Source organism: Oryctolagus cuniculus, chromosome 1 (genome assembly GCF_051225735.1).
Source record: "Oryctolagus cuniculus isolate XC-2025 breed Fujian yellow rabbit chromosome 1, ASM5122573v1, whole genome shotgun sequence".
NCBI lineage: Eukaryota > Metazoa > Chordata > Mammalia > Lagomorpha > Leporidae > Oryctolagus > Oryctolagus cuniculus.
This window is the reverse complement of record NC_142867.1, coordinates 69883309-69908566: the sequence shown is the minus strand read 5'-3', so window position 1 is coordinate 69908566 and position 25258 is coordinate 69883309. Positions and strand designations below refer to the sequence as shown.

At 51.8% G+C, this 25258-nt stretch overlaps 1 protein-coding gene across 24 annotated transcripts in view; it reads left to right on the top strand.

The window, feature by feature from the left end:
- Positions 1–25258, top strand: part of TENM4 (teneurin transmembrane protein 4) — a 1939017-nt gene that overhangs the window by 1789217 nt on the left and 124542 nt on the right. For all 24 annotated transcript variants that reach the window (XM_089331772.1, XM_089331875.1, XM_070076074.2 and 21 more), the window contains 2 exons: positions 759–953; positions 8360–8560. In XM_089331772.1, coding sequence (XP_089187898.1) covers positions 759–953; positions 8360–8560 — 396 coding nt within the window. The remainder of the gene's footprint in view (positions 1–758; positions 954–8359; positions 8561–25258) is intronic.

The following is a 25258-nucleotide window of genomic DNA, read 5'->3' as shown; positions in this document are numbered from 1 at the left end:
CCCTGGATTCTCAGAGCGGCAGCTCGGGTTTCGCTTCCAGAGCAGGGGTGCGACTCCAGGCACCTTCTTCAGAACCCCTGGAAGGTGGTTTGTGGGCAGAGCCCTGGCCGTGTCAGCCCCTGGTACCCCCGTGTGCACGGGGCAGCCACAGGGAGTTTCGTGTGCGTGGCCCAGGCAGGCTAAATGGACTTCCCCTTAAAGGAGTCACTAGCCCTTGCCAAGCAGCTTTGAAGTTCATCTCCATGCTGGGGGGATTTCTCTCTGGCCTGTGGATAGGCAGGGGCCAAGAGTCAAGTTGGGCTCAGCTCTTCTCCTAAGGGGGCAGCAGGTGAATGGGGCTAAAGGAGAGACCTGAAATGCAAGAGAAGCCGAGATTGGCCAGGTTACAGGTTACAGTGAGTGGTGCTGCAGGGGCGGGGCAGGGCGGGGGCAGGGGCGGGGACTGTGGCAGACGGGAGACCCAGCTGCCCAGTCTTTCCCAGCCAGACCAAGCCCAGTCTGAAGCTTCCTGTCCGAGCTTCCTGGCAGCCAGGCCGCCACCTCGGTGGCCGGAAGGAGAGCAGCATTCAGTGGGCACCACCTGAACTGTGTCCTGTCACCCACAGTTCCACATGAGTTAAATGGGAATGACATAAAGCAAGAGAAACAGGCAGATGAGACCAAGCGGGTGTTCCTGAGGCCACCACCAAGACGAAGGCAGCTGGGGCGGGGGGTGCCGGATGTTGGTTCACACCAGGGTTCCGCTGTTGTCTCCCCAGCCTCCTGCCCCGTGCTCTGTAGCGGGAACGGCCAGTACATGAAGGGCAGGTGTCTGTGCCACAGCGGCTGGAAGGGCGCCGAGTGCGACGTGCCCACCAACCAGTGTCTCGACGTGGCCTGCAGCAGCCACGGCACGTGCATCATGGGCACCTGCATCTGCAACCCCGGCTACAAGGGCGAGAGCTGTGAGGAAGGTGAGACTCGCGGGTGCAGCGCTTGTCCCCCCCCCCCCCCCCCCCCGTGACAGAGGCCAGCGCGCGGTGCGGGAGGGCAGCCAGCAGGCAGGGGACGCCCCCTGAGCCTCTGTGTGAATCCCCCAGCTGAGCCGGGATCCCACCACCAGCAGTGTTCCTCAGGAAGAGGATAGGTGGGCCCCGGCCAGTGAAGCGGAAGGCAGCCGTTCTCGACCGGGCTCCGTGCCAGAAGCCTGTGTCATCTGGCTTCAGGCCATTTCAGGGGGAAGAACCCTCTCCAGCTGACATTGGGGAAACTGAGACTCAGAGAGCTGAATGACTTCCCAGGGGCACGTGGCTGGCTGGGTGGCTTGGGCCCTGCCTCTGGCTCCATCGGCCAAGTTATTTCCACTCTCTTCTCTAAGTGCGTCTACTCATCTTCTGCCTCCGTTTCCAAAGTCCAATTCTATTACAGACCTCCAAACTCTGCCTGCCTGTATTGCACTCCTGTGTGTGTGAGTGTGTGTGTGTGTCTCCCGTGCCCAGGAGCCTGTCTCTCTTGCATAATGCAAATCCCAGGCTGTGTAAATGAGGCCGCAGAGTAGCTGCTGATTTTTTTTTTTTTTTTTTTTTTTTGACAGGCAGAGTGGACAGTGAGAGAGAGAGACAGAGAGAAAGGTCTTCCTTTGCCGTTGGTTCACCCTCCAATGGCCGCCGCGGCCGGCGCGCTGCGGCCGGCACACCGCGCTGATCCGATGGCAGGAGCCAGGAGCCAGGTGCTTTTCCTGGTCTCCCATGGGGTGCAGGGCCCAAGCACCTGGGCCATCCTCCACTGCACTCCCTGGCCACAGCAGAGGGCTGGCCTGGAAGAGGGGCAACCGGGACAGAATCCGGCGCCCCGACCGGGACTAGAACCTGGTGTGCCGGCGCCGCTAGGCGGAGGATTAGCCTAGTGAGCCGCGGCGCCGGCCTTTTTTTTTTTTTTTTTTTTTTTTTTTGACAGGCAGAGTGGACAGTGAGAGAGAGAGACAGAGAGAAAGGAGCTGCTGATTTAACAGACACACCCACTCTTCCCTGGGAGGTCTAACCCGGTGCGATCAGTGAACATTTCTGTTGCACGAAGAAACTGAGGCCCAGGGAAGGACAAGAAGGGGCCCTGCACGTGGAGCCGACTCACAGCAGGGCTGGTGTTGCCCCAGGTCATCCCTTTTACTTCTCCGAGGGCGGTTTCCAGATGGGAGGGAGAGCCTCATTCAGAAGCCCCACAGAGCAGCTTTTAAGAGTTCACACTCTGCGGTCAGGCGTAGGTGTGAATCCTGGCTGCTCCGCTGAGCAGCCTCACTGCCCTCATCTATAAAATGGCCTTCCTCTGAGAGCCATTGTGCGCCCGGAGTTAAATGACCCAGGTGACGCACGGAGGTTCTGCGTCTCACACATTGTAATCGCTCCAGCCATGCATTTTTTTCTATCAGTAGCCTGTTTCCTGCCCTGCCCCATGTGCTACTCCCAAGGTCTTCTGCAGTGGGTGGGCTCTGCCCTGGGCAGCTGCGGGATGCTGTGTGCACTTGCCGTTACCCCCCATTCTCCACCGTCTAGCGCCCTAGCACCCTCCCCAGCGGCTGGACAAGGCTGCAAGGGGGAGCTGGTCCTCTAACCGCGTTTGCTACTTCTCAGAGAGTCCTTCTCTCCAGACATCGATTTCTCTATTAAGAAGAAAAAAAAAATAGACTTTTTCCAGGCCTGTTTTCAAAGAATGGGAACAGGAAGGGGTGGTGTTTGAAAAGCGGGGGCGCTCTGTCTGTCCGCCCCACGCAAGGTTGGGGTCCTGATGCAGACCTGTTGAGCTTGGTGGGGATTCCTCCATCAAGGAGCTTGCACAGCAAGCTGTGGTTTCTGAGAAAGGAGCGCCAGCCGCCAACCAAGGAATTCGGCTTTGCTATTCCAGGAATGGCGACCTTCATCCACTTCTCCTTCTCACTATAGCCCCTGGAGGTGAATTCCCTGAGAAGGAAAGGGAGACAGAGAGGGACTGCCCTTGACATTGTGGGCCGGCCCCGCCCCCGTGTTGTGTGGGCAGAGGGGGACCTGTTGCTCTCCAGATAAATCACACAGGACAGCATGGTTTGGGTTATTTACCAAAGAGAGAAAAACGTTGTTTAGAACTCTGATTTACGTTATCTGTTTGAAAGGCAATGTTTTTTACTCCTGCTTTCTTTTCTGAGGCGGGCCATCTGGTTCTGATTCTTTTTATTATTTCTGTCTCTCCTGCACAGCGCCAGCGTGCAGTCCTTGTGTTTATAATGGGGTTTGGGGGACCTTCCTCCTCCTCCTCCTCTTGCCCCCTGCCCCTGCTGCTCTGTGCTAAGCAGCTTCACTGTGTTTATAAAACATCAGCTAACAAGCTGACTTTTTTTCACTCTCTTCCTTCTTCTGAAGTTTATGGCCCCATATTTTTGAAAGTTTGAACCAAGCCAGCAGAAGGCTGGGAGGGACGAGAGGGAGGGCCAGAGGAGACCAAGCTTGGGCCTTGGGCAGGGAGAAGAGAGAGCCTGCGAGGTAGGTACTGCAGGATGGCCAGGAGCTCCGACAGTCCCTGGGAGCACCGCAGGGAGGGGTTGCCTCTGCAGCCTGCAGCCTCCTGGCTTCGTTCACGGGCTGAGCTTCTGGCACAAGTCTTGGCTTGCATGGCAAGCTCCATGGAGGAGGCGTTCCGGCTGGCATGTCTTCTGAGACCACCGAGTTAGGTTCTCTTCTGAATGTGGTTCAGCCTGTGGCCCTCGAAGCTTCACCTTTCCTCCTTGGTCCCCTCCAGCTCCCTCCTCCTGTAGGCCCATGCCCTTCAGCTCCCTGGGTGACTCCCCACGGTGGTAGGAGGTAGGTGACTTTGATTCCACCCAAGGGTCCCTGCCACCAAGAGACCCCAGGAAGGGGGCAGATCCAGACCTCTTTGGCTGAGCGGCACTGTAGCATGGCTGATGGCCCTGGGCTTAGGAAGACAGAGAGCAGGGCCAGGGCCCATCTCAGCCTAGCTTCCTGGACCTGCCCTCTCTCCTGGGAACTGAGGCCCACCCCAAGCTCTGTGGGTCCCAAGGCAAGCATCAGAAGTGACAGTTAATTGCCTGGAGGTGGCCTGTCATCACCTGTCGTCTCGATCTTTGTGCTCTGCTTGGGATGTGTCTTGCTGGCTCCTGGGCCCCATCACACTCTCTGCATCTTTGGACACGGCAAGGCTGGAGCACCAAGGGCCTCTGGCTGAACTTGGTCCCCTCCGCCTGCTCAGCGACACAGACGTATGGACCTCAAGGGTGCCCAGGGATTCTCGCAGTCACTTGCAACCCAGAGCCGGGGTCCAGGCACTCACAAAATGGGAAATACCTCGCGAGGCCTCAGGACAGGAATTGCTGAGTTGTTTCCTGTCCAAGTGGAAAGCTCGCTGGGTCTAGGGACTTATTGGAGCAGCCTAATGGGCCCGTGCAATCCTTCTGAGGTTCTGAGGTCTGAGGCAGCTCAGGAGAATTTACCACTGTGATTATTTTTACTCTGTTTAATTACTAGACATTCTGACGGGTCGTGTTTGAACCCTTAGGAAGTGGCGTCCAAAGCCGGCCAGGGAGGGTGCACTTTGCCTTCATTTGGCCTTGTTCATACTCCACATAGCTCTATGTCTTTTCTTGTTTTATTTTCTTGGATTTCTATTTTTAAACTGCATTATGGGTTTATGTAAGTGTAGGTTCATGCATGTATTTTTAAGTCAGTGACATTATAAGAAGAAATCTCAAGAGGTCCATACCAGGAAAGAGGGATCTGTATGTAAAACCTCCTCGGCTCAGTGCTGTGTGACCTTGGGCAAGGTATCACCCTTCTCTGTGCTTCCAGTTTCCCCATCTGTAGAATGAGCCAGTAGTAGCCAGCTCATCCAAAGACTGCCAGGGCTCAGTGAGATAATATACTTGAACTGCTTAGAAATACAGTGTGATGCAGAAAGGAGGCTAGAATAACGCTAACTGTTGTGATCATCACTTTGCCTTTAGCCTGTGGTCACTCAGGACTTCGGAAGTTCTCATTCATCCCTTAGGTCACTGAGTTGAACTCCTTTAAAAACCTAACTAGTAAAAGAGATTTCTTTTTTTGTGTTTTAAGATTTATTTATTTAAGAGGCAGAGTTAGAGAGAAAGAGAGACAGGGAGACAGAGAGAGGTCTTTCAGCTGCTGGTTCACTCTCCAAATGGCCACAACAGCTGGAGATGAGCCAGTCTGAAGCCAGGAGTCAGGAGCTTCTTTGAGATCTTCCACGTGGGTGCAGGGGCCCAAGCACTTGAGCCATCCTCCACTGCCTTCCCAAGCCATTAGTAGAGAGCAGAATCAGAAGAGAAGCAGCCAGGACTCAAACCAGCACCCAGATGGGATGCCAGTGCCGCAAGCAGATGCCTAACCTACTACGCCACAGCACCAGCCCTGTAAAAGAAGTTTCATAATAAGCTGGTCCTCAAGTGTTCCCAAATGTTGCCTTTTGCAGTCTTCCCTTTTGTTTCTATGCCTCTTAAATACCAAGGCTGCATTTCCCAGGCTTTTGTGCAGAAGAGAAATGCACTGGGCTATAAAATATAATAAAAAAAAAAAAAAACACTTAAAAGAATGTCTGAATTCTAAATGAGCTCTGACGATAGCCTGCCCAAGTCATGTGACTGGATGTCCTGATAGGATGGGACAGTAACTTCTCGGCAGCAATTTACAGTTCATATACTGCTCTCAAATCCTCACGCTCATTTGGTGCTCATAGCAACCTTGGAGTTGGATAGGAACCTTTGTAGATAGGAAGCTCAGAGCAGACTGTGGTGTAGAACCAGTCCATTTGACCCCACAGCCCATGAGCCTTTTGGGTCCTCAGAAGGCAAATACTGAGTCTTTTCCCTTACAGCACAAGACTTGTCCATGAGCTTCTATAAGGAGGAGCCTGGGGGCTGGTGCTGTGGTGCAGCAGGTTAAATCCCTGGCCTGAAGTGCCAGCATCCCGTTTGGGTGCCGGTTCTAGTCCCGGCTGCTCCTCTTCTGATCTAGCTCTCTGCTATGGCCTGGGAAAGCAGTAGAGGATGGCCTCAGTCCTTGGGCCCCTGCACCCATGTGGGAGACCCTAAAGATGCTCCTGGCTCCTGGCTTCTGATTGGCGCAGCTCCAGCCGTTGCAGCCATCTGGGGAGTGAACCAGCGGCTGGAAGACCTCTCTCTCTGTCTCTACCTCTCTCTGTAACTCTGTCTTTCAAATAAAATAAATCTTTAAAAAAAAAAAAAAAGGAGGAGCCTGACCGTACTCATGAAGTGCAGTCAACATTCTCTCCACCTGCTACGTGTTGGTTGAAGCCCCTACCAGGACACCACTGTCCCCTTAAATTACAATGTAAATAGAATTCCCTACCTCTCTGAACTGAATGACGACCCTAACAAGTTTTGATAGAACAGAGAACATGCCAATTCTATATTCTTCCTACTCATTTTTTTTAAAAGATGTGTTTATTTGCAAGACAGAGAAGGAAAGACAGAGAGACAGAGACAAAGAGAGAGAGACAGAGAGAAAGAGAGGTCTTCCATCCACTGGTTCACTCCCCAAGTGTCTACAACAGCCAGGACTGGGCAAGCCAAAGCCAGGAGCCAGGAGCACCATTCAGGTCTCTTATGTAGGTGGCAGGGACCCAATTCATTTTGACCTTGCCACCACCACCACCACCCCCCCCCCACAAGCCCTACATGGGGCTCCTTGAATTTTCCATATGAACTGGAGCCATTTTATAGTTATTCACAGTACTCTTTTACTTTTTCTGTGCAATATTTGTGGAAGATTAGAGGTCTCTGTTAATTTTATATAGTCCCATAACGAAAGCTTTGATTTGGGGATGTTAGTCCCTAATTGAAATATCACTGGCTTCAGAATCAGACTGTCTCACATTGCTCTCTGTATGTGGAAAAATTAAAACTTTTATGTACTCTTGGTGTAAAGTGTTAGAGCCACCGTGGAAGACTGTTTTATTGCCCCTCAAAAAATTAAAAATAGAATTACTGTATGATCCAGCAATTCCACTTCTGGCCATAAATGCAAATGAATTGAAATCAGGGTCTCCAAGAGAGATTTGTATACCTATGTTTGTAGGATCATTATTCATGGTAGCCAAGTGGTGGGAGCAACCCAGTGTCCACTGACAGATGAATTGATGAACAAACTGTGGTCTGTCCATCCCATGGATATTATTTAGCCTTAGAAAGGAAGGAAGTTTGGGCACATGCCACAACATGGGTGAACTCTGAGGATATTATGCTAGGTGAAATAAGGTAGTCTCAAAAGACAGATACTGTAGGACTCCACTTATACAGGGACCTAGATTTGTCACATTTCTAGCAGCTGTCTAGAGGGTGCAGAGTTTGGGTTTTACAAGATAACGAGTTCTGGAGCTGGATGGCAGCAATAGTTGTACAGCCGTGTTAATGTTCCTAACACCACTGAATAATCCACTTCATAGTGGGGGAGATGAGGACACTTGGGTAACTGGGGAAGATTTTTCTCTCTGGCAGAGTTCAGCTGTATGATGTGAATTATGCACCCACCCGAGCTTCCCTTTCTGTGCCTCTCTGGGTTACTGAGGAAACAGAGCACTGAGCACAGCGAAGCACCGAGTCAGAGCGCACAGGGTATTCCCCTATCCCTGGTGCTGGCGGGCTCTCTCGAGATCATCTTGACCTTGGGGCCCCCCAAGTCTTACATGAGGCTCCTTGACCGTGAGCCACCGCTTTATGGCTCATCCACCACCTAAGGAGAAGCTGTGCGGAATCAGCAAGGATCATCTTGAAGAGCCCTTGAAGCATTTGCCTTCAGGCAAGTGAAGTTTGGAAGCTGAGATCAATCCTAAGACTTGAGGAAGGTGATGGACCCTACTGGCATTCAATTGCAAAATAAGTTCTCATTTCGTTCAGGGATCTCATCACTTCCTCTCTTGCTCATGCAAGTGCAACTTGTGCGATAATGTGCTAAGCAATAGTGTTGCTCTCTGCAGATGTGTGGAACACATCCCACCTGCTGCCCTTGTCCTAGAAGGAGGAGATGCTGGGGTGAACAGAACAAAGACTTGTCATCTGCCATTGCTATGGTTACAGAGTAGGCACTGCTGCTGGTTGTTTATGCATTTATGCTCTGTCCACCCACAGCCATGAGGGAGCAATTTGCGTCCACACTGCACAGGTGAGGGACCCGGGACTCACGTGACAGGTGTAGCACTTGCTAAGGTACCACTCTTCACTGTGCCATGTGGCCTCTGCACAGATCTGGGCCCTTCCTCAGGGCGTGGGAAGCCCCTAAGTGAGAAGGTTTACTGTTGGTGAAAGAATCTTGGCTTTTGCTGGTCAGCTGCTTACCCTTGTTCTTCTCTCTCCTCCGTGTCCCAGTGGACTGCATGGACCCCACCTGTTCAGGCCGGGGTGTCTGCGTGAGAGGCGAGTGCCACTGCTCCGTGGGATGGGGAGGCACCAACTGTGAAACGCCCAGGGCCACATGCCTGGACCAGTGCTCAGGCCATGGCACCTTCCTCCCGGACACTGGGCTCTGCAGCTGTGACCCAAGCTGGACCGGACACGACTGTTCTATAGGTAAATGTGGGCAGAAGCGTGGGTGGTGGGAGGGGCTCCCACTGCTAAGTGTTAACCACTTGGTCCTGATTGAAGGTGTGATCCTGTTCTCTGTCACACCACAGCAGGTGCCCTGTGTCTCTGGTGCTTTTCTCCTTTGCCTGGACAGCAGCCCCCTGCACCTCTCCTGTGGCTGGGCAAAAGATTCAAAGCTTGCATCCTCAATTCATTCCCTCCGTGGTGTGGCCTTGAGATGTGAAACAACACCCCTTCCCAGTGTTGCCTAAAATTATAGATGTGTTTCATGGAAATGTTGCCACTCCCATTAACAGTGTTCTCCCTGCAGGCAAAGTCAAGGGGATCTTAGGGTTCTTAGACAAGATCTGCAGGAGCAGGGCTCTGTAGGATGCATGGCCCAGTTATTGAACCCTTTGGTTTCATCCACTCCTCAGAATGAAGTCCAAGCTTAGTGTGCTGTTTACCGTCCTCTGCAACTTGGCTCCCACCTGCCTTTCTGGCCAGACTGTAAGCTCCATGAGCTTAGCAAACAAACCTTTCTCGTTTGTACAGCCCCAGAACTCAGCGTGGGCCTGACTCATAGCAACAGCTCAGTAAAGATGGCTAGATGGATGCATGGATGCATGGAAGGAAGGAGACAAAGGGAGGATGGATAGATGATGAATAGGCGAATCCGTGATTGAACGTATTCTTGATTGTGATATTCGATTTGCTGCAGGATGTATACATGTAAAGCTCAAAGAACAATTACATTGGCCCCCTTTGCTGTGTAAACATTTTATGATTTGTAGACCCTCTTAAGGTAAAGAGTAATTGAGTGCATAGGTGATTCCCCCAGCACAGTATTAGATGGTAGGTTATATGGTATCTAGCAGGTTGTATCCACATCTGACACCTCATTTAATCCACACCAAAGCCCCATGAGAAAGCTGTCATCATGTCTTTTCTACCAATTACATAACACTTTACCACAAATACTTACAGAGCAGAGGAATGGAGATGAGAAAGTTGCTACGTTTGTAAAGCTAGAATTCTGGAAAGAGGGGAGGGGGAAAGAGGAGAGGGGAGACAGCAAACAAACAAATGAAGGAAAAAAAAAAAAAAACACAGGGAAAGCCCAGGCTCAGGAACTGTTCAGTCAGTGCTGTGCAGGGACACACGCCTGAAACGGGGAACCTCTCCAGTTCACTGAACTTCCTTCCTTCCTCTTGCTTTCTTTTCTTTTTTCTTTTCTTTTCTTTTCTTTTCTTTTCTTTTTTCTGTCTTTCTGTCTTTCTGTCTTCTTCTTTACTTCCCTCCCTCCCTCCCTCCTTTCCTTCCTTCCTTCCTTCCTTCCTATAATTATTTATTTATTTTGAAAGAGTTACAGAGAGAAAGTGCTTCCATTTGCTGATTCACTCCCCAGATGGCCACAAGTGCCTGGTCTGGACCAAGCCAAAGCCAAAAGCCTAGGGCTTCATCCTGGTCCCCCATGTGGATGCAGGGGCCCAAACACTTGGGCTATCCTCCACTGCTTTTCCCAGGCCATTGCAGGAAGCTGGATCAGAAGTGGAGCAGCTGGGATGCTGGCATCACAGGTAGCAGCTTTATCCACTTTGCCACAACACCAGCCCCTCCAATGATGTTTTCGATCCTAGTCACTTTCCTCGTCGCTCTACACTGTTTAATCAAGATGAAGATCAAATTATCCTGTGTTGTATATTAACAGATCCAGTTGTGATCAGGAAAAATGATTGAAACCTTTGAGAAAAATGAGATCCACGTGACATTCATGCCTTTGGAATACTTTAATTGTACCTTTCCCCATTGAATAGTGAACCGATGTTCAATATGCAATCCAAACTGGAATTTTATCCTTGTTTGCAAAGCTCATGCAAAGACATGATTGTAAGCAACATAGTTCTGTTGATAGCAAGATAGCAGATGGTTTTCTTACGGCAATACTGGCTTGCCTTGTTCACTACGTGGCCACGCAGCTGACTTACGACAGGTGTGCAGCTGGCCTTGCACTGGCAACCCCTGATGTGATTGAACGGCCCCTACAAAGGCTGGTAGAACTTTGAGTGAGGTCACCAAACGCTCTTTAGCTGGCCCTGTGAAAGGAGCCGCCAGACTCACTGGAAGGGATGTTGAACAGAGTAGTGAGATTTCTTTCTCAATCCCGGTACCCCATCCCCCATCACTGGGATCAAGCACATTCTCATACGTGACCTCCTGTGTGAAGGCAAAGCGAGCCACAGTGAGAAGAGCCCCTGATCACACAGACCTGGGTTCAAATCCTGGCCCTGCTGCTTGCTGGTTGTGACTTGGGGCAAGTCACTTCACCCTCGTAAGCTATGAAATGTAGATAAGAATAGTCTCTACCTTCTGAGGTTATTGGGAGAATTTTTTAATGCAAGAGAGAGCTTAGCACCCTCCTTTGCCCGTGATATGGCCTCAGTAAACGTTAGGTATTGTCCTGAGTAGAATACCCATCAGTGAAAGCGCCTGGTATTAACGAAGATGTTTAATCGTGAGAGGCGCAGCGAAATGTACCCTCTCGGAAGTGTGGACTATAGCTTAGTCACTAGGCTGTAACTGACGAAAATGGTGTCATGACTGCTGTGAGGCTGAGGATGTAAAAGCTGGCTTCAGATTTGCTGTCTCCCCTTGCACTAGGAACAGCAGTTTGTGTTAGTTGAGGATTTCATGGCATACAAAATTATTTCACACCGAAACACACACAGCCCCCACAGCAGCAGCCCCATGAGGGAAGGAGGACGGGTTTGATACCTCTTGCGTTCCTGTGACGACGCTCTGGGCAGTGCTGTGACTCGCCTGTGGCACGCTGGGACAGGAGGAGGCCAGGAGTCAGACGCCAGCCTCGGGCTCTGGGTCCACCTGCTGCCCACTGCCCACTGTTTGTGCTCAGCTCACTCCCCGACCGCGAGCCACTTGGGGAGCTGTGACAGTGCCTCACCCCCTTCCGAGATTCATTACCTTCTGGGATTCAGCCCTGGTTCTGCGACACGCTTAACCGCGTGAGCTTGGCTGCACCCTTAACTTTTCTTGACTTGGCTTTCTTTATCTGGAAAGTGAAGCTAATAATAGTAGCTACCTCCGCGGGGTGTGTGATCATTAAATGGTCTCATTGTTGTGCACACGTTGAACAGTGTCTATCATCGGATGAGCACTTCTGTCTTCCTGCCACACCCCCTCCAAGGGCACGTGCGCTGGGTGAAGCTGCTTCCAGACTGGGGAGCTTTTCCCGTGAAGCTAAGCGAGGGATGCTACACTGCCTGGCTCCACCACGGCTCAGTGACTGCCTTTGTGTTTAGGAACTTAGCTACAGGGCAGAGGAACAGGCTTGATTTCAGAAGGTTTGTTCCCTGCTGCTCTTATGGCTTCAGCAAGTGGCTTGACCCCAACCCTCTGTTTCCTCCTAGGTCAAAATACCTTAAAGCGTTGTAGTGAGGATTAGATGAGGACACACAGGTGAAGTGGTTGTCATAGTGTCAGACGTGGGTACACGCTGGACAAGCCGGGGCTCTGTTTGTGTTATTTATGCTGCTTGCAGCCTGGCGGGACAGGGCTGGCACAGGGGATGCCCAGAGCCTGGCCACCAGGGGCTGCAGGCCAGCAGCGGTGTCCTCCATGATCCTCGTGCCATCAGCATTGGCCGTGGGCTGCTGGGCTGGCAGGGATGGGCCCCCGCCGTCTGCCGCCTGCTATGAGGGAGGACTGTGTCTTCCTGCGATGAGTATCTGGCTGTTTGGCACCGAAAACAGGATTTAATGAAAGGAGCTTAAATCAACATGGGCCTGCTCTCGACAACCAGCCCCGTAATGAAATGTGAGCTGACAAGCTCCCCGCACTCTGGTGAGGTTTGTGGAAACAGTGAAGTCAGATTCTACACAAGTATTGACTCAGGTCCCTGGGTTTGCAGCAACTTGCCTTCTGGTCTGGTCTTAGAATTCGCCCCCTTCCCCGCTTCGCTGCCTGCCCCCCCAAGTCCAGCCTCTTTCGTGTGCTCTTCCTGACTGATAGCCACACAGGTAACCGTCTGACCAGCTTCCTGTGGCCTGGGGGATGTCACCCCCTGAGTCATTTGGGAGGAGGTTGTTGATGAGGATGGTGGTGGTGATGATGGTGATGACGATGATGATGCTGATGGGTCAGGGAATGGATGACCATCGCTGCGGTCTTACAGACAGCAAAGAGCTGGAGGGAAGAGTGAGTTGCCCAGAGGAATTCAGCCAACCAATGGCAGAGCTTGGATTAAGCCCAGGCCTCTGTGTGCAAGTCCTCAGCTGCTGCCTCGTACCCCCTTTCCATAGAGAGGTTTCCTTGCCCGTAACCTAGGCTTGCTTTCTGCCGTGTCATGGGGTGGGATGTCAGTGAAGGAGCGTCCATTTCTTTGTGCTTCCCACACCCCAGGCACCAACCTGTGCTTTACAGTCTTATCGTAGTTGAGGTTCATAAGATCCCTGTGAAGGAAACATCACTAGGATTATCGTTTTCCACAGCGGGAAGCTGAAGTACGGAAAGATTAAATGGCTTTCCAGGACTAGCCACTACACACACACACACACACACTAATTAGTGGTCAGACCCAGATTCAAGCCCCAGCTGCCTCCAAGGTCTCTCCTAAGTCCCAGAGTATAGGGAGCCCTGCTGTGCACTTGGGCCTCTTCCTAACCAAGCTATGAACTCTGTGAGGGCAGCATCTGTCTCCCTAGAATAGGGCCAGACAGGGGCTGGGTTCTGAGTGCTTGCTGCATGGATGACCCCACCGGCGAGAGGCCAGATGTCACCCCCTGCAGGTGACGTCATCCTCCCTTACAAGTGGCCCCACTGGGCAGGGTTCGCCTCTGCACAAGGCAGCCATGCTCAGAGGCCTGCTGAGCAGAGGGGCCCCTCCTTCCCACCCACCAAGTGCTTTCTTGGGTCTGAGCTGCCACAGCCAAAGGCCAGGGATTCAGCCTCTTCGAGATGGTCCTTAGAATGGGAAAGGCCTGCTTTCCTTCCAGAACCTATTGACTTCTGCAGCAGAGCCCAGCCCTGGCGTTTCCCAGGGGACGGTTTCCAAGGCCAGCCCTTGTTCTCATCACTTCTCCCTCTGGTGGACCTCCTTCAGGTCTTCCCATCCCACCCTGGTCCCACAGCCTCTGTCCTCCTACTCTTCAATTCTTCCCCATCTCCACGGCTCTGTGAACCCTCCCCAGTCTCCTCCTCCATCGGGACTTTTATTTGAGAGGCCCTCTCTCCACATCTTACTCCTTGGGGTGCTGGCTCGTAGAAGCAGCACACGGCAGAGATCCTGCCTGTCCGATGCTTGTTCTGGTGGTTTATGATTCTTACCATTATATCACAGTTGAGTTTCATAGAGTAACAGAGGGAGTTGTGTTAGAGATCCAGTGGCCCCGGTTTGAAGGTAGCGTGTGCCATCAGTAAGAACCACATGAGGTTCGGACTGGGGCCAGGCTGGAGTTTTCAGAGCTCAGCTCACCCCGAGAAGGTGGCTAATGATACCTGCCTTGCAGTGTTCTTTTCCAGGTTATCTTTCTTTTTTAATATTTATTTATATACTTGGAAGGCAGAGTTATACAGAGGGAGGGAGGGAGAGAGGGAGAGGGAGAGAGGGAGAGAGAGAGAGAGAAGTCTTCCATCCACTGGTTTACTCCCCAAATGGCTTTAACAGCCAAAGTGGAGCCAGTCCAAAGCCAGGAGCCAGGAACCCCAAGGTTAGCTTTGGTATGTATGCATAAAATGCCTAGCATAGTAGCAGGCGTGAAGCAAGCACTCAGTAAGTAAAATATCAGCATAAACATTTTAAGCCTGTGATTAGATCTGAATTGGTTGAACAATTTGGTTTGGGAACAATTTTCTTTTTTTTTTTTTTTTTTAAGATTTATTCAGTCGCTGCTGCTGTGGTGTAGCAGGTAAAGCCGCCGCCTGCAGTGCCGGCATCCCATATGGGTGCTGGTTTGAGTCCCGGCTGCTCCACTTCTGATCCAGCTCTCTGCTATGGCCTGGGAAAACAATGGAAGGTGGACCAAGCCTGTGGGCCCCTGCATCCGCATGAGAGACCTGGAAGAATCTCCTGGCTTTGGATGGGCACAGCTCCAGCCATTGCGGCCAATTGGGGAGTAAACCAGCAGATGGAAGACCTCTCTCTGCGTCTCCTCTCACTGTGTAACTCTGACTTTCAAATAAATAAGTAAATTTTTTTTTAAAAAAAAATTGATTTATTTACTTGAGGCAGAGTTACAGAGAGGGAAAGAGAGATCTTCCATCTGCTCATTCACTCCCTAAATGGCTGCAATGGCCGGAGCTTGGCTGATCTGAAGCCAGGAGCTTCTTCCAGGTCTCCTATGTGGGTGCAGGGGCCCAAGTCCTTGGGCCATCTTCTACTGCTTTCCCAGGCCATAGCAGAGAGCTGGATTGGAAGAGAAGCCAGGACTTGAACCGGCGCCCATGTGGGATGCTGGCACCACAGGCAGAAGCTTAGCACACTACACCACAGAGCCGGCCTTCAGTGTGGGGACAGTTTACACTGAAGTTTACAGTGAAGGTTTGGATCCAGAAGACCTGGCTCTGAGTCCATGTAACCTGTAACATGCGCGCGCTCTCTCTCAGAGGTTGAGTTCCCTGGTAGTCTCAGTTTCCCTTCCTTCTCCTTTCTCAGCCCCCAACACAGTCCTGACCTCTACATAAAGAAGCACCAATGTGCTAACACATTTATCACCAAACAAGGAGGTCAGTGGCCACCCAGCATTAGCATCAGTGCCCTGTCCAAATAGTGAGCTTCCTGAGCTCCATTCCAAAGAGGAGCTTGAGGCCCACAGAGAGAGCCCCTCCGCAGCAGCACCACACCCACACCCATCCCGAGGGGGCACACATGCATTTAGCTCATTCGCTGGTGTCCCTGGTGTGCTAGGTGCTGCTCCAGGCACCGAGGATCAGAGAGCCCCACAGTCAGCTGATACTGAATCCTGCACCCAGTGAGAGCTCTGGCTCATGGGAGTGCCCTGGGGTCTGGGAACACAAGGGCAGGAGCAGTTACCTTGGCTAGGAGAGGAACCTAGGCATGTCCTCAGCAAGGAGACTGAAGGGTGGCTCCCCAGTGGCCAAGGAGAGGAGGGCAGTGCAGGCAGAGGGGAGAGAATGTGCAAAAGTAGGGGGCAGGGCTGGAGCGTGATCCCTTGGCAAAGTCAAAACTCAGTATGACTGGAGTCGGAGCACAGGGTTGAGGACAGAAGTACAGCCAGGAGATGGGCAGGGACCAATCCTGGGGCCCCACTGAATGCCTTGCTGAAGGTCTTACATTCAAAATATTTTCAGTGAGCGTTGAAGATTTCTCTTCCAGATCTCACATCACGGCTCTTTCTTTGGCTCCCTCAGCTCAAACTGGCCTTGGTTCTACCTTGACATAGGAGACCTTCCAGGATTCACACTCAGATCCTCTGAGCTTCTAATTTCTTCCCTATTACTCTGTTTCCCTACCAAAAGGAAAAGAAAATCACAAAGCACAAATAGTAATTTTAATGACTTGGTAGATGGGGAGCTGATCAAATTAAGTCACAATTGACAGCACAATAAACCCAGTGCTTGAAAAAAAATTAGCTGAAAGTAACAACAGGGTTAAAAAAAAAATTAAAGCCCCAAACATAGCAGTAGCATTAGTGCTAAATTTTGAAAATGGTAATTCAATTTTATTTACGAGGCAAAATATAATTACATTTAAATTTGAGGGAACAGAATTTAATTCTTATTAATGACAGAAAGACTGAGTGAGATGCTTTAATGCCAGAGAAACTGTCTTGTGTTCATGGATGGAAGAGAAAATTAGATTCAGCATTGAGCATTCTCCCCTGTTACAAGTCTCATTTGTGTAGCCAGAGTTGTAGCCTCTCTGAGCAGCGTTAGCTTCTCGGCCCAGAAAGCATAGCACCGACATCCAATTAAACATCAAGAGGAAGCCATCAGGCTGGGCTCTTTCCATGTAGGTATGCTATAGGAGGCAAAGGAAACTCAAGGTTAGAATTTCACCCGGGAAATGATATCCATGGGGACTTGACATTTCCTGCATCCCTTCCCAAAGGCAAGCGACAGCCTTTGTGACAGAAGACTAAACATCTGAGAGACACTGTCACCGAGAAGGGGGTGGGGTGCTGGAGGGAGGCAGGGAGCGCAGTCTCCTGGGAGGTGGTGCGGCAGCTCAGGTGCAATGAGGTGGTCAATTTCTAGCACTGCACCGAGGGCTGGACACGTGGGGCCGGACAGGCATAGGCTGAGTACTGCCAGAGTTAAAGGCTGGGAAAGCGGGAGCTGGCAGCTCTGTCATGTAGTAGAATTTCCCCCCGCAGCCCCGGAACACTTTCTATCCGTGGAAGCTCTTCCATATGCAAATAGAAGCCGTCCTGAACCTGGGCGTCACAACCAGGTTTCTGTTCGGGCGCCCACGCCAGTGTCCTGCACAGAATCTCCGCTTGTCTCCCTGCATCCAGCTACTCTTGTGCTGACTTGTAGTTTTTAAAAAATAAGTGTTCTTTGAATGCACATGTTGCAGAGCCCCTTCACGGGTGTGCTTCATGAAACATTACAGACAGCAAACGCACAAGCTCCTGCTGTTGCAGGTGGTAGCGTTTCCAGGAAACCACAGTCCAGAGAACTCGAGTGGCTCACTCAGAGACACTCCAGGAAAACAAGGATTTCATGCCAGGCTTCTCTGGCTCCAGAACCGTGTTTATCCACCGCATAACTCTGCCACTGGCTGTTGCCAGTGTTTGTGCTGGCACTGCCCAAGAATCAGATATTGGGTTTATAAGGTACCACGTTGCTTAGTCACTCTGCCAGGAACCATGTAAGTTGAATCAGAACCATGGTATCCCCACAGTACTACAAAGGTTCAAGGAGAAGGATGGTCACATTCAAACAGGGCAATGGGCTTCGTGGAGGAAGTGGGATTTAAGGTGGGTGATGAGGGTTGAATGTGAGCAGGCAGAGCTAGGAGGAGGAGGAGGCCAGCCCCTTAGAGCAGCCCCTTGTAGACTGAGATCTGCACCAGGTGCAGAATGGCCAGCTCAGGGCCTTTTCCAGAAAGACCAGTAGTTGATGCTTGTGGTGGTAGTGAGAGGTGGGATGGATGAGGCAAGTTGGCAGGCATCAGTTCAGCGGTGGCCTCCAAGAAGTGTAGATTTGGTGTGTTGCTGGCATCCACTGGGGCTTAAGCAGAGGTGTGGCGCGGCCAGGTTTGGTTTTGGAAAGCTCACTCTGACATCAGCATAATTTGAGGTGCCGGAGGGACCTCCAGGTGGAGGTGTTTAACAAGTGGTTAGAAAGGTGAGCACCCGACTAAGTGGAGAAATGGGCCTTTTGCAGACAGTACCAGGGTCAGAAGGCTCTGGAAGTTGGGCCCTTTCCGTGGGGTTTTTGGTTGTGTTCCACCCCTGGTTCCAAAAATACCTGCCGCAGTCATCATACCTGCTGCTGCCTCCCCGGCCCCTTCCCGGCTTGTTTTCCCCCTGCAGTCAGACCCCGCTTGGGAGCACTCTCCCAGCCAGGGTGGAGCGCGTCTCACGCGCAGGCCGGCTGCCTTCCAATGCAGCTGAATGGCAGCAGCTGCTACTTGCTGCAGCAGGCACTTTGTAAAGGCTTGAGATGGTACCCCCACCCCCGGGGTAGGTGTGGAGATGCAGGGACCCGCTCCACACCGACATGCCACAACCCACTGTTTTGCTTGGTTGGCCAGCTGTCCCAGCCCCTTGAACGAGGTGAGAGGCCGAGTGCTTTCCAAGGCTCATTAGCTTTCTGCCACCTCCACCTGGGGACCGGGCCATGGCCTGGAAGCAGCTCCGGCTCCGAGGTGATGGGGGCAGGAAGCTGAAAGCACGGGCGAGTCGCTGGGGCCTGGCCTGCAGGACTGGAGGAGACTAATTACCACGAGGAAGTCAGCGGCACCTTCCTGAACCTTCCTCCCCTGCAGGCTGCTTCCTGAAACCTGCACGGAGACTTAAAAAGCCACCTGTCCAATTTAGTGAGAGCAGGAGGGAAAGTGATGATTTGTTCAAAATACAGGGAGATGTGGCCTGTGGGAGGGAAGGGTGGCTTGTCATTAGCTTGCCACGTGCTGGGCCTGGTGGCTGGCTGGCTGGCTGCTCGTGTCACACATGGGTTGACTCGAGTTCCTTGTGACAGGAGTGATTTCGTATCGTCCTCTGTCTCCAGCCTGTAGGGGTCTTTGGCACATAGTAGGTGCTCAGTACATTTTTTTCAATCAGTTTTAGTGTTCTAATGGATAGATATCCTTATTCCCTTTTATGTGACAAAAAGAAAGGCTCAGAGATGGACAATGTTTTTACAGAGCTGGAAAGGAGCAGAGCAGGCTCTTGAACCCAGCTTGCCTAACACCAGGCCTCTGCTCGGTGCAAAATCACAGACCTTTACATGGTCTGCTGGAGCACCAGAGCCCAGACCTGTAGAATCTGGCAACAGTCAGGAGGCAGCATTTGCTGTGAAAGACTTCCTGGGGCCAGCAGCGAGTCATCTGACCACGCAGGGCCCTTGAGGAAATGCAAGGAGGTGAGCAGCCCCGAGAAAGAAAGTTCCACATCAAATGCTTCGGGAAGGGGGGGAAAGGTGAATCCCCTTCCAGCCAGGACACTGAAGGGACTTCAAGGAGGAGGGAGCCTTGGAGCCAGAGATGAACATACACTTGGACTTGACCTTGTGGGTCCAGGAGAGCCTAGACCATGGGGGCAGCACTTGCAGGAGCTCACAGGAGGGGCCAGACAGTGCAGAGGCTGCCCCATTGGAACCATTGATCTCCCAGGCCCCTTACATGGCTGATCCCCAAGGCAGCCATCAGGTTCTCCCTCGGGCACCAACACACGTCTGACTGTGTGGCCCAGAACAGGGCATTCTGTCTCAACCCTTGTTTTTCTGTCTGTAGCATGGCTAGAGAGCCTCTGAGCTCGTCACATGTCCACACCACCACTGAGCCTGCTCCTCCAAGCTCTATTTTTCCTCTGGGAACCCACCCAAAGTAGACCTCCTCCCCATTGTCAGCTCTCTCCTGACCTGCCTGCTTCCCTTTCTGCCCTGGTCTCGCATGTCCACCCCCTCCCTTTGTCACTCACTGCTCCTTTATCTCTGCCTTTCCTCCCCACCCACCTCGCCAAACCCAGGACCGCTCCTGCCGTTCCCCGCATCTGATCTTGCAGCTGGGCTCCTGAGCGCCGCTAAGCGGACTCTCATCGTGGCCATGGCCCTCAGCCTCCCGGGCCCTCGCCCCTGCAGCTGCTGTTGTGCTTTGTGGGTTCTCACTCTCGCTCCCCGCAGGGACTCGTTCACATGCCCACATCTGCTCACCAGCCCCTCGCACAGCAGAGTCCTGCCTCCTTTCTCTCTGAGAACACTGAGGCTGATGGCGAAGTGCCTGCACACGATCCACGCCAGTTCTCCGCAGTGTGTGTCCTCGCCAGGAGATGAGCTGCCCCCTTAACCTGTCGCTCGCATGATGCAGCCCTCCCCTGCTGCTGAAGGTCCCTCAGTTGAACATCATCCCCTTGTTCCCCTTGCATCTTCAGACCCTCCTTCCCCCCACCCCCTGGCGCTTCCTGGCACAAAAACAGGGCATAGTTGAGTATAATGGGTTTTCACTCCATGGAAGGTAGGTACAACACCAAACATGTTGCCTAGTGCTCGTGCAACCTGCCCCTAAGACCGAGATCTGTACCCTGCTTTTCAGATGAGAAATATAAGGCACTAACAGATGAAGTGAGTTGCTCAGGTCACGTGGCTGGGTGAATGGATGGATAGAGAAGACCTGGTAGCTGGAATAGCTGGTGAGGTGATTAGATGTCTGCATGGATGGACAGATGCGTGGACTGATGGATGAGCAGACATATGGATAGAGGATGAACAGTGAGACAAACAAAAGGAAAAGCGCTTTATCTACTAGACGGTGAGTGGGATGAGGAAGGACACTGCGACCTGGTTTCTCAGACCCCGTGATCTAATCTAGCTAGGGCAGTGATGAACTCCAGCAGCTGTGGACTAACAGCTGAGGTTGTTCCTGTGCCTGATCCCACAGTTCACAGACCCAGAAGCTGTGTCCATCATGGTCACCTTTCGTTCTAGCTGGGGACCTTTGAGCAGGTCACGCCATCCCCCCAAGCCATTTGCTCAGCTGCATCAAGGCAGTATAAGCATCGCTGAGGGAGGTGACCCTTGTGAGCCACCAACAAGGCCGGAACATTCTCCTTCTTTCTGCCTCAAATACTGACTAGTTTGACTTGGATGTCAAGTTCGCCAGGAGTTCAGAGGAATTCCCCGAGTTGTACAGTAACTAGTATGAGCCAGTGATGAAGCAGATAATCCTAGCAGGAGTCATCCTCAATTAGGAGATCCTCTGTTAAAACTTCTTAAGGACACTCTCCAAACCTCAGGTCCTCAGCAAAATAGAGCGACTTTACTTACTTTTCGTGCTAAACACAGACTTATGAAAAGACTTCCCAGAGTGTCCCATGGGCCAAGACTCGTCCACATCCTTGGAATTTTAAAGACGGCATCTCCGGCATCTGGTCTTGCTCAGCAGGAAAGTGCGGCACTCCCTGGGTGGAGCTCCTCTGCTCCCTACTTGTATCAATTTTGAGCGTCTTTCCAAGTAGAAGAAATTTTATGGGAAAATTATGCATAAGTCTCTCCCGTTAGGGGAAAGACACAGCTTCCCCTACCAGCAGTTTTAATGAACAGGATTGTAAAGTAAGTCCCGACAAATTAAAACGTAGCTGTGATAGGTCCCAGGCCTCATCTGGGCTTGTATGGGGATTAACATTTAATGAGGGGAGCCTGGAGCAGCGTGTTTCCCTTACGTATACACTTTTTGGCATAATTAACCAACAGCCAAACCTCACATCTTTCCCCTGCCCTTTTCACCCCTTGCCCGTGGGTTCTCTGCTTCTGTGTCATAGAGAACAGACATGTCTGAGGGTGTGAAGGACTAAGACACTTCTTAAACGTGCACAGTTCACAAGCAGAGATTAGTGAAGGTGGCTTATGAACAGCTTAGGCACCCAGGACACCGAGCCTCCACCTAAATATAAGGGACACAATGACATTTGTGCAGTGTGGCACTGAGAGAGACTACTGTCAGTGGATACACCTCTCCCATGCACTTTTTCTGTTACAATGAGCCGTTTATTCTTTAGACAAATGTTCACTGCCAGCCATGTTGTGCTGTGTCTGGTACTACTGCCAGGAAACTGTGATGGGGGAAAAAGAAACTATTTCCTGCCATCAGGTGGGCTTCCAGCCTGGAGAGATGTGTGCACAAGTGAGAGAGGTGAGAGGTGAGGCAGTTAACAGGAAGTGTGCAGGCCTGACTTTCTGTCGGAGAAGAGCTTGTATATTCTTGGACCTGGCTGGGTTCATCTCGCAGGCCCTGTGCAGTTCAGATAAGAACTTGACAAATTCACAGTGAGGGTGTTAGGACGCTTGGGGATTTTCACCTGATTTTAAGAGGAATCCCCGGCTACAAACACAAATGACTTCTCCTTAGGTTTTTTTTTTTTATTTTTATTTTTATTTTTTTTTTGACAGGCAGAGTGGACAGTGAGAGAGAGAGACAGAGAGAAAGGTCTTCCTTTGCCATTGGTTCACCCTCCAATGGCCGCCGCGGCCAGCGCGCTGTGGCCGGCGCACCGCGCTGATCCGATGGCAGGAGCCAGGAGCCAGGTGCTTTTCCTGGTCTCCCATGGGGTGCAGGGCCCAAGCACCTGGGCCATCCTCTACTGCACTCCCTGGCCACAGCAGAGAGCTGGCCTGGAAGAGGGGCAAGCGGGACAGAATCCGGCGCCCTGACCGGGACTAGAACCCGGTGTGCCGGGGCCACTAGGCGGAGGATTAGCCTAGTGAGCCGCGGCGCCGGCCTTCTCCTTAGGTTTTGATCATCTTGGTTGATGGTGCCATGGTAGGCAGTCAACCTAAGAGTATATGTCATACCCAAAGTTCGAGTCTGCTTTTAGTAAAGCAAATATCTGGCTCTTGGGAGAGATGCTTCCCTGCTGGCTTGGAGTTATGTGGATCCAGCCGATGCAGGTCCTCATCCATCAGTTGTATCCACAACATAGAGCTTGCCATCTGAACTGCTTCCTCCAGTTGTCACCACCCACACTGTGGGGCAGGGGTGGGAAACAGCCAGCCTGCAGGCTGTGCAAGGCCCACAGAATCACTGGGTCTGGCCCTGCCAAGGCAACCGCAAGTGGGACTCGAAATTCGATAAATCTATAGCAGGCTAATTTAAGTTGGTGATTTTGTATGGCCTGCGAGTGATGTTATAAATATCCAAATGGCCCTTGGCAGAGAAAAGTTCCCCACCCCCTGCAAGATCATTTTAGGAGTACAGAATTATGGCTCAGAGGGATTGAGTAATTTCCCCAAGGACCCCCAGCTGGGAAGTAGGGCAGAGGTCATAATTTGCAGTCGACTGTCCCTATGGCTTGTGTACAGAGTCCTCCCGGACTCTAGCCCTCCAGCATTCAATCATAAAGCTCTAGGTTTGTGTGAAAGCTAGCATTTATCAAATATGCCTTTGTATCAGGTGTGTAGCAGATGTCAGAATTCACGTCTCAGGGCAGGCATCTGGTACAGTGGTTAAAACGCCATCTGGGACATCTGCATCCTGTATTGGAGTGCCAGAGCTCCGATCCTGCTCCACCACCAATTCCAGCTTTCTGCTAACCTGCACCCTGGGAGGCAGCAGACGATGGCTCAAGTACTTGGGTCTCTGCCACTGTAGCCAAGACGCAGATTGAGTTCTAGCCTTCTGACTTTGGCCTGCACCGTCCCTAGCTGCTGCAGACATTTAAGGAGTAAACCACCAGATAGTAGCTCTCTGTATCTCCCTCTCCCTCTCCCTCTCCCTCTCCCTCTCCCTCTCCCTCTCCCTCTCCCTCTCCCTCTCCCTCTCCCTCTCCCTCTCCCTCTCCCTCTCCCTCTCCCTCTCCCTCTCCCTTTCAGATAAATAAAATATATGAATAAACTTTTTATAAAAGATTTATTTTATTTATTTGGACGGCAAAGTTATAGAGAGGGGTAGAGTCAGAAAGGTCTTCTATCTGCTGGTTTACTCCCCAGTTGGCCACAGTGGCCAGAGCTGAGCCGCTCTGAAGCCAAGAACCAAGAGCTTCCTCCAGGTCTCCCACATGGGTGCAGGGGCCTGAGGACTTGAGCCATCTTCTGCTGCATTCCCAGGCAATAGAAGGGAGCTGGATCAGAAGTGGAGCAGCCGGGACCGAACTGGCACCCACATGGGATGCCGGTGCTGCAGGCCAGGACTTTAACCCACTGTGCCACATTATTGGCCTCAATGAACACTTTTTTAAAAAAGAACTCCATCTGATCGTGACTTGAGTGCATTTATCATTACATCTCATTTCCCTTTTTAATTTATTGTATCCTAACTATGCCCCAGGCACTGTGATAGCTTTGCTTTCATTCGTGCTTTCTCTTTGAATGTAGCAGACTTGGGTCTTGTCCATGGGCCGTGGTGGTGTGCATAACTCCTTGAGGTCAGGAAAGACCTGTGTGTTCGCTCATCACCTGGACTCCTGAGTGCCCACTTTAGGGCTTGCACATCCACAGAATCCACCGGATGGGAGCCCACAGCTACCCCTTAGAGCAGTTGATTTCATCCTCAGCTCGCAAAGAAGGAAGCTGGACTCACAGAGGAGTGTGTGTCCAAATGTCGCGAAGGACCATTTACCTTATTTACACAAGAGGCCTGTGAGCTGTCAGAGCATGCTCTGTGAATCCCCTGGTTGGTTCTCACCAACCACGCCAGGAGGTCGTACCTGCTCTACTGTCAGTGTAGAAGCTGAGAAGGAAAAAAGAAGCCATTCCTTCTACCTCAGGGGCGGGGGGCAGGGAGTGAGGTATTTGAAAAACAAAAAAAATAGGCCACATGCTGAAGTGGCATCATGGGGTTTTGCCACCAGGATCGGTGGCCTCTTCCACTCAGCCAGACAGGTCCTCTGCGGGGGAGAACCCGAGTACTCACAGGTTATGCACCCCATAAACATCCAGGTCACCCTGTTCAGGGCCCTCCCATTAAAATGTGTGAGAGCTCACAGCCCAGTTTGTTGAGGCTGGCAGAGGGATGCTCAGCCACCTGCGGCTTGAGCTTTGTGCTGGGAAACCACATCTGGTGTACACTTGGCAAGGCCCCGGGCTCTGGGATGGTACACCCACCGTCTCCACATGCAGAGTAACGCCACGCATCAGGGAACCAGTGTCGAGGATCTCGGTTCATCACGCATATATTCAGGGTCTGGCTTGGATGGAACAGAAGAGAAGCAGCGGGGCCAGAAATGGGGGGAGGGGTCTTCTGGAAGAACCAGAGTTGTCCCCGCAGGGAAGCCGACTGTGGGGTATAGCTGGTCCCTGCCTGTTCTGAGGCTCCATCTCCTTTTCTGCAAACCACCCATCTTGCCATGGTGTCCCAGCAAGCGAAAAGCCCTCGGTGCCCACGTGGCCCTGTATGATGCCCTTGTACAGCTGGGTCTCAGTGTCCCCGCCTCCAGGAGAGATAATAGCCAGGAGTTCTTGCAAGGTTGTGGTGATAAATACATGAGAAATTGTATGCAAAGAGTGCTTTCTAAATGGTACAATCTGATAGAAGCACTGGCAAAGCCAAAACTGGCTTTCCCAGACATGACC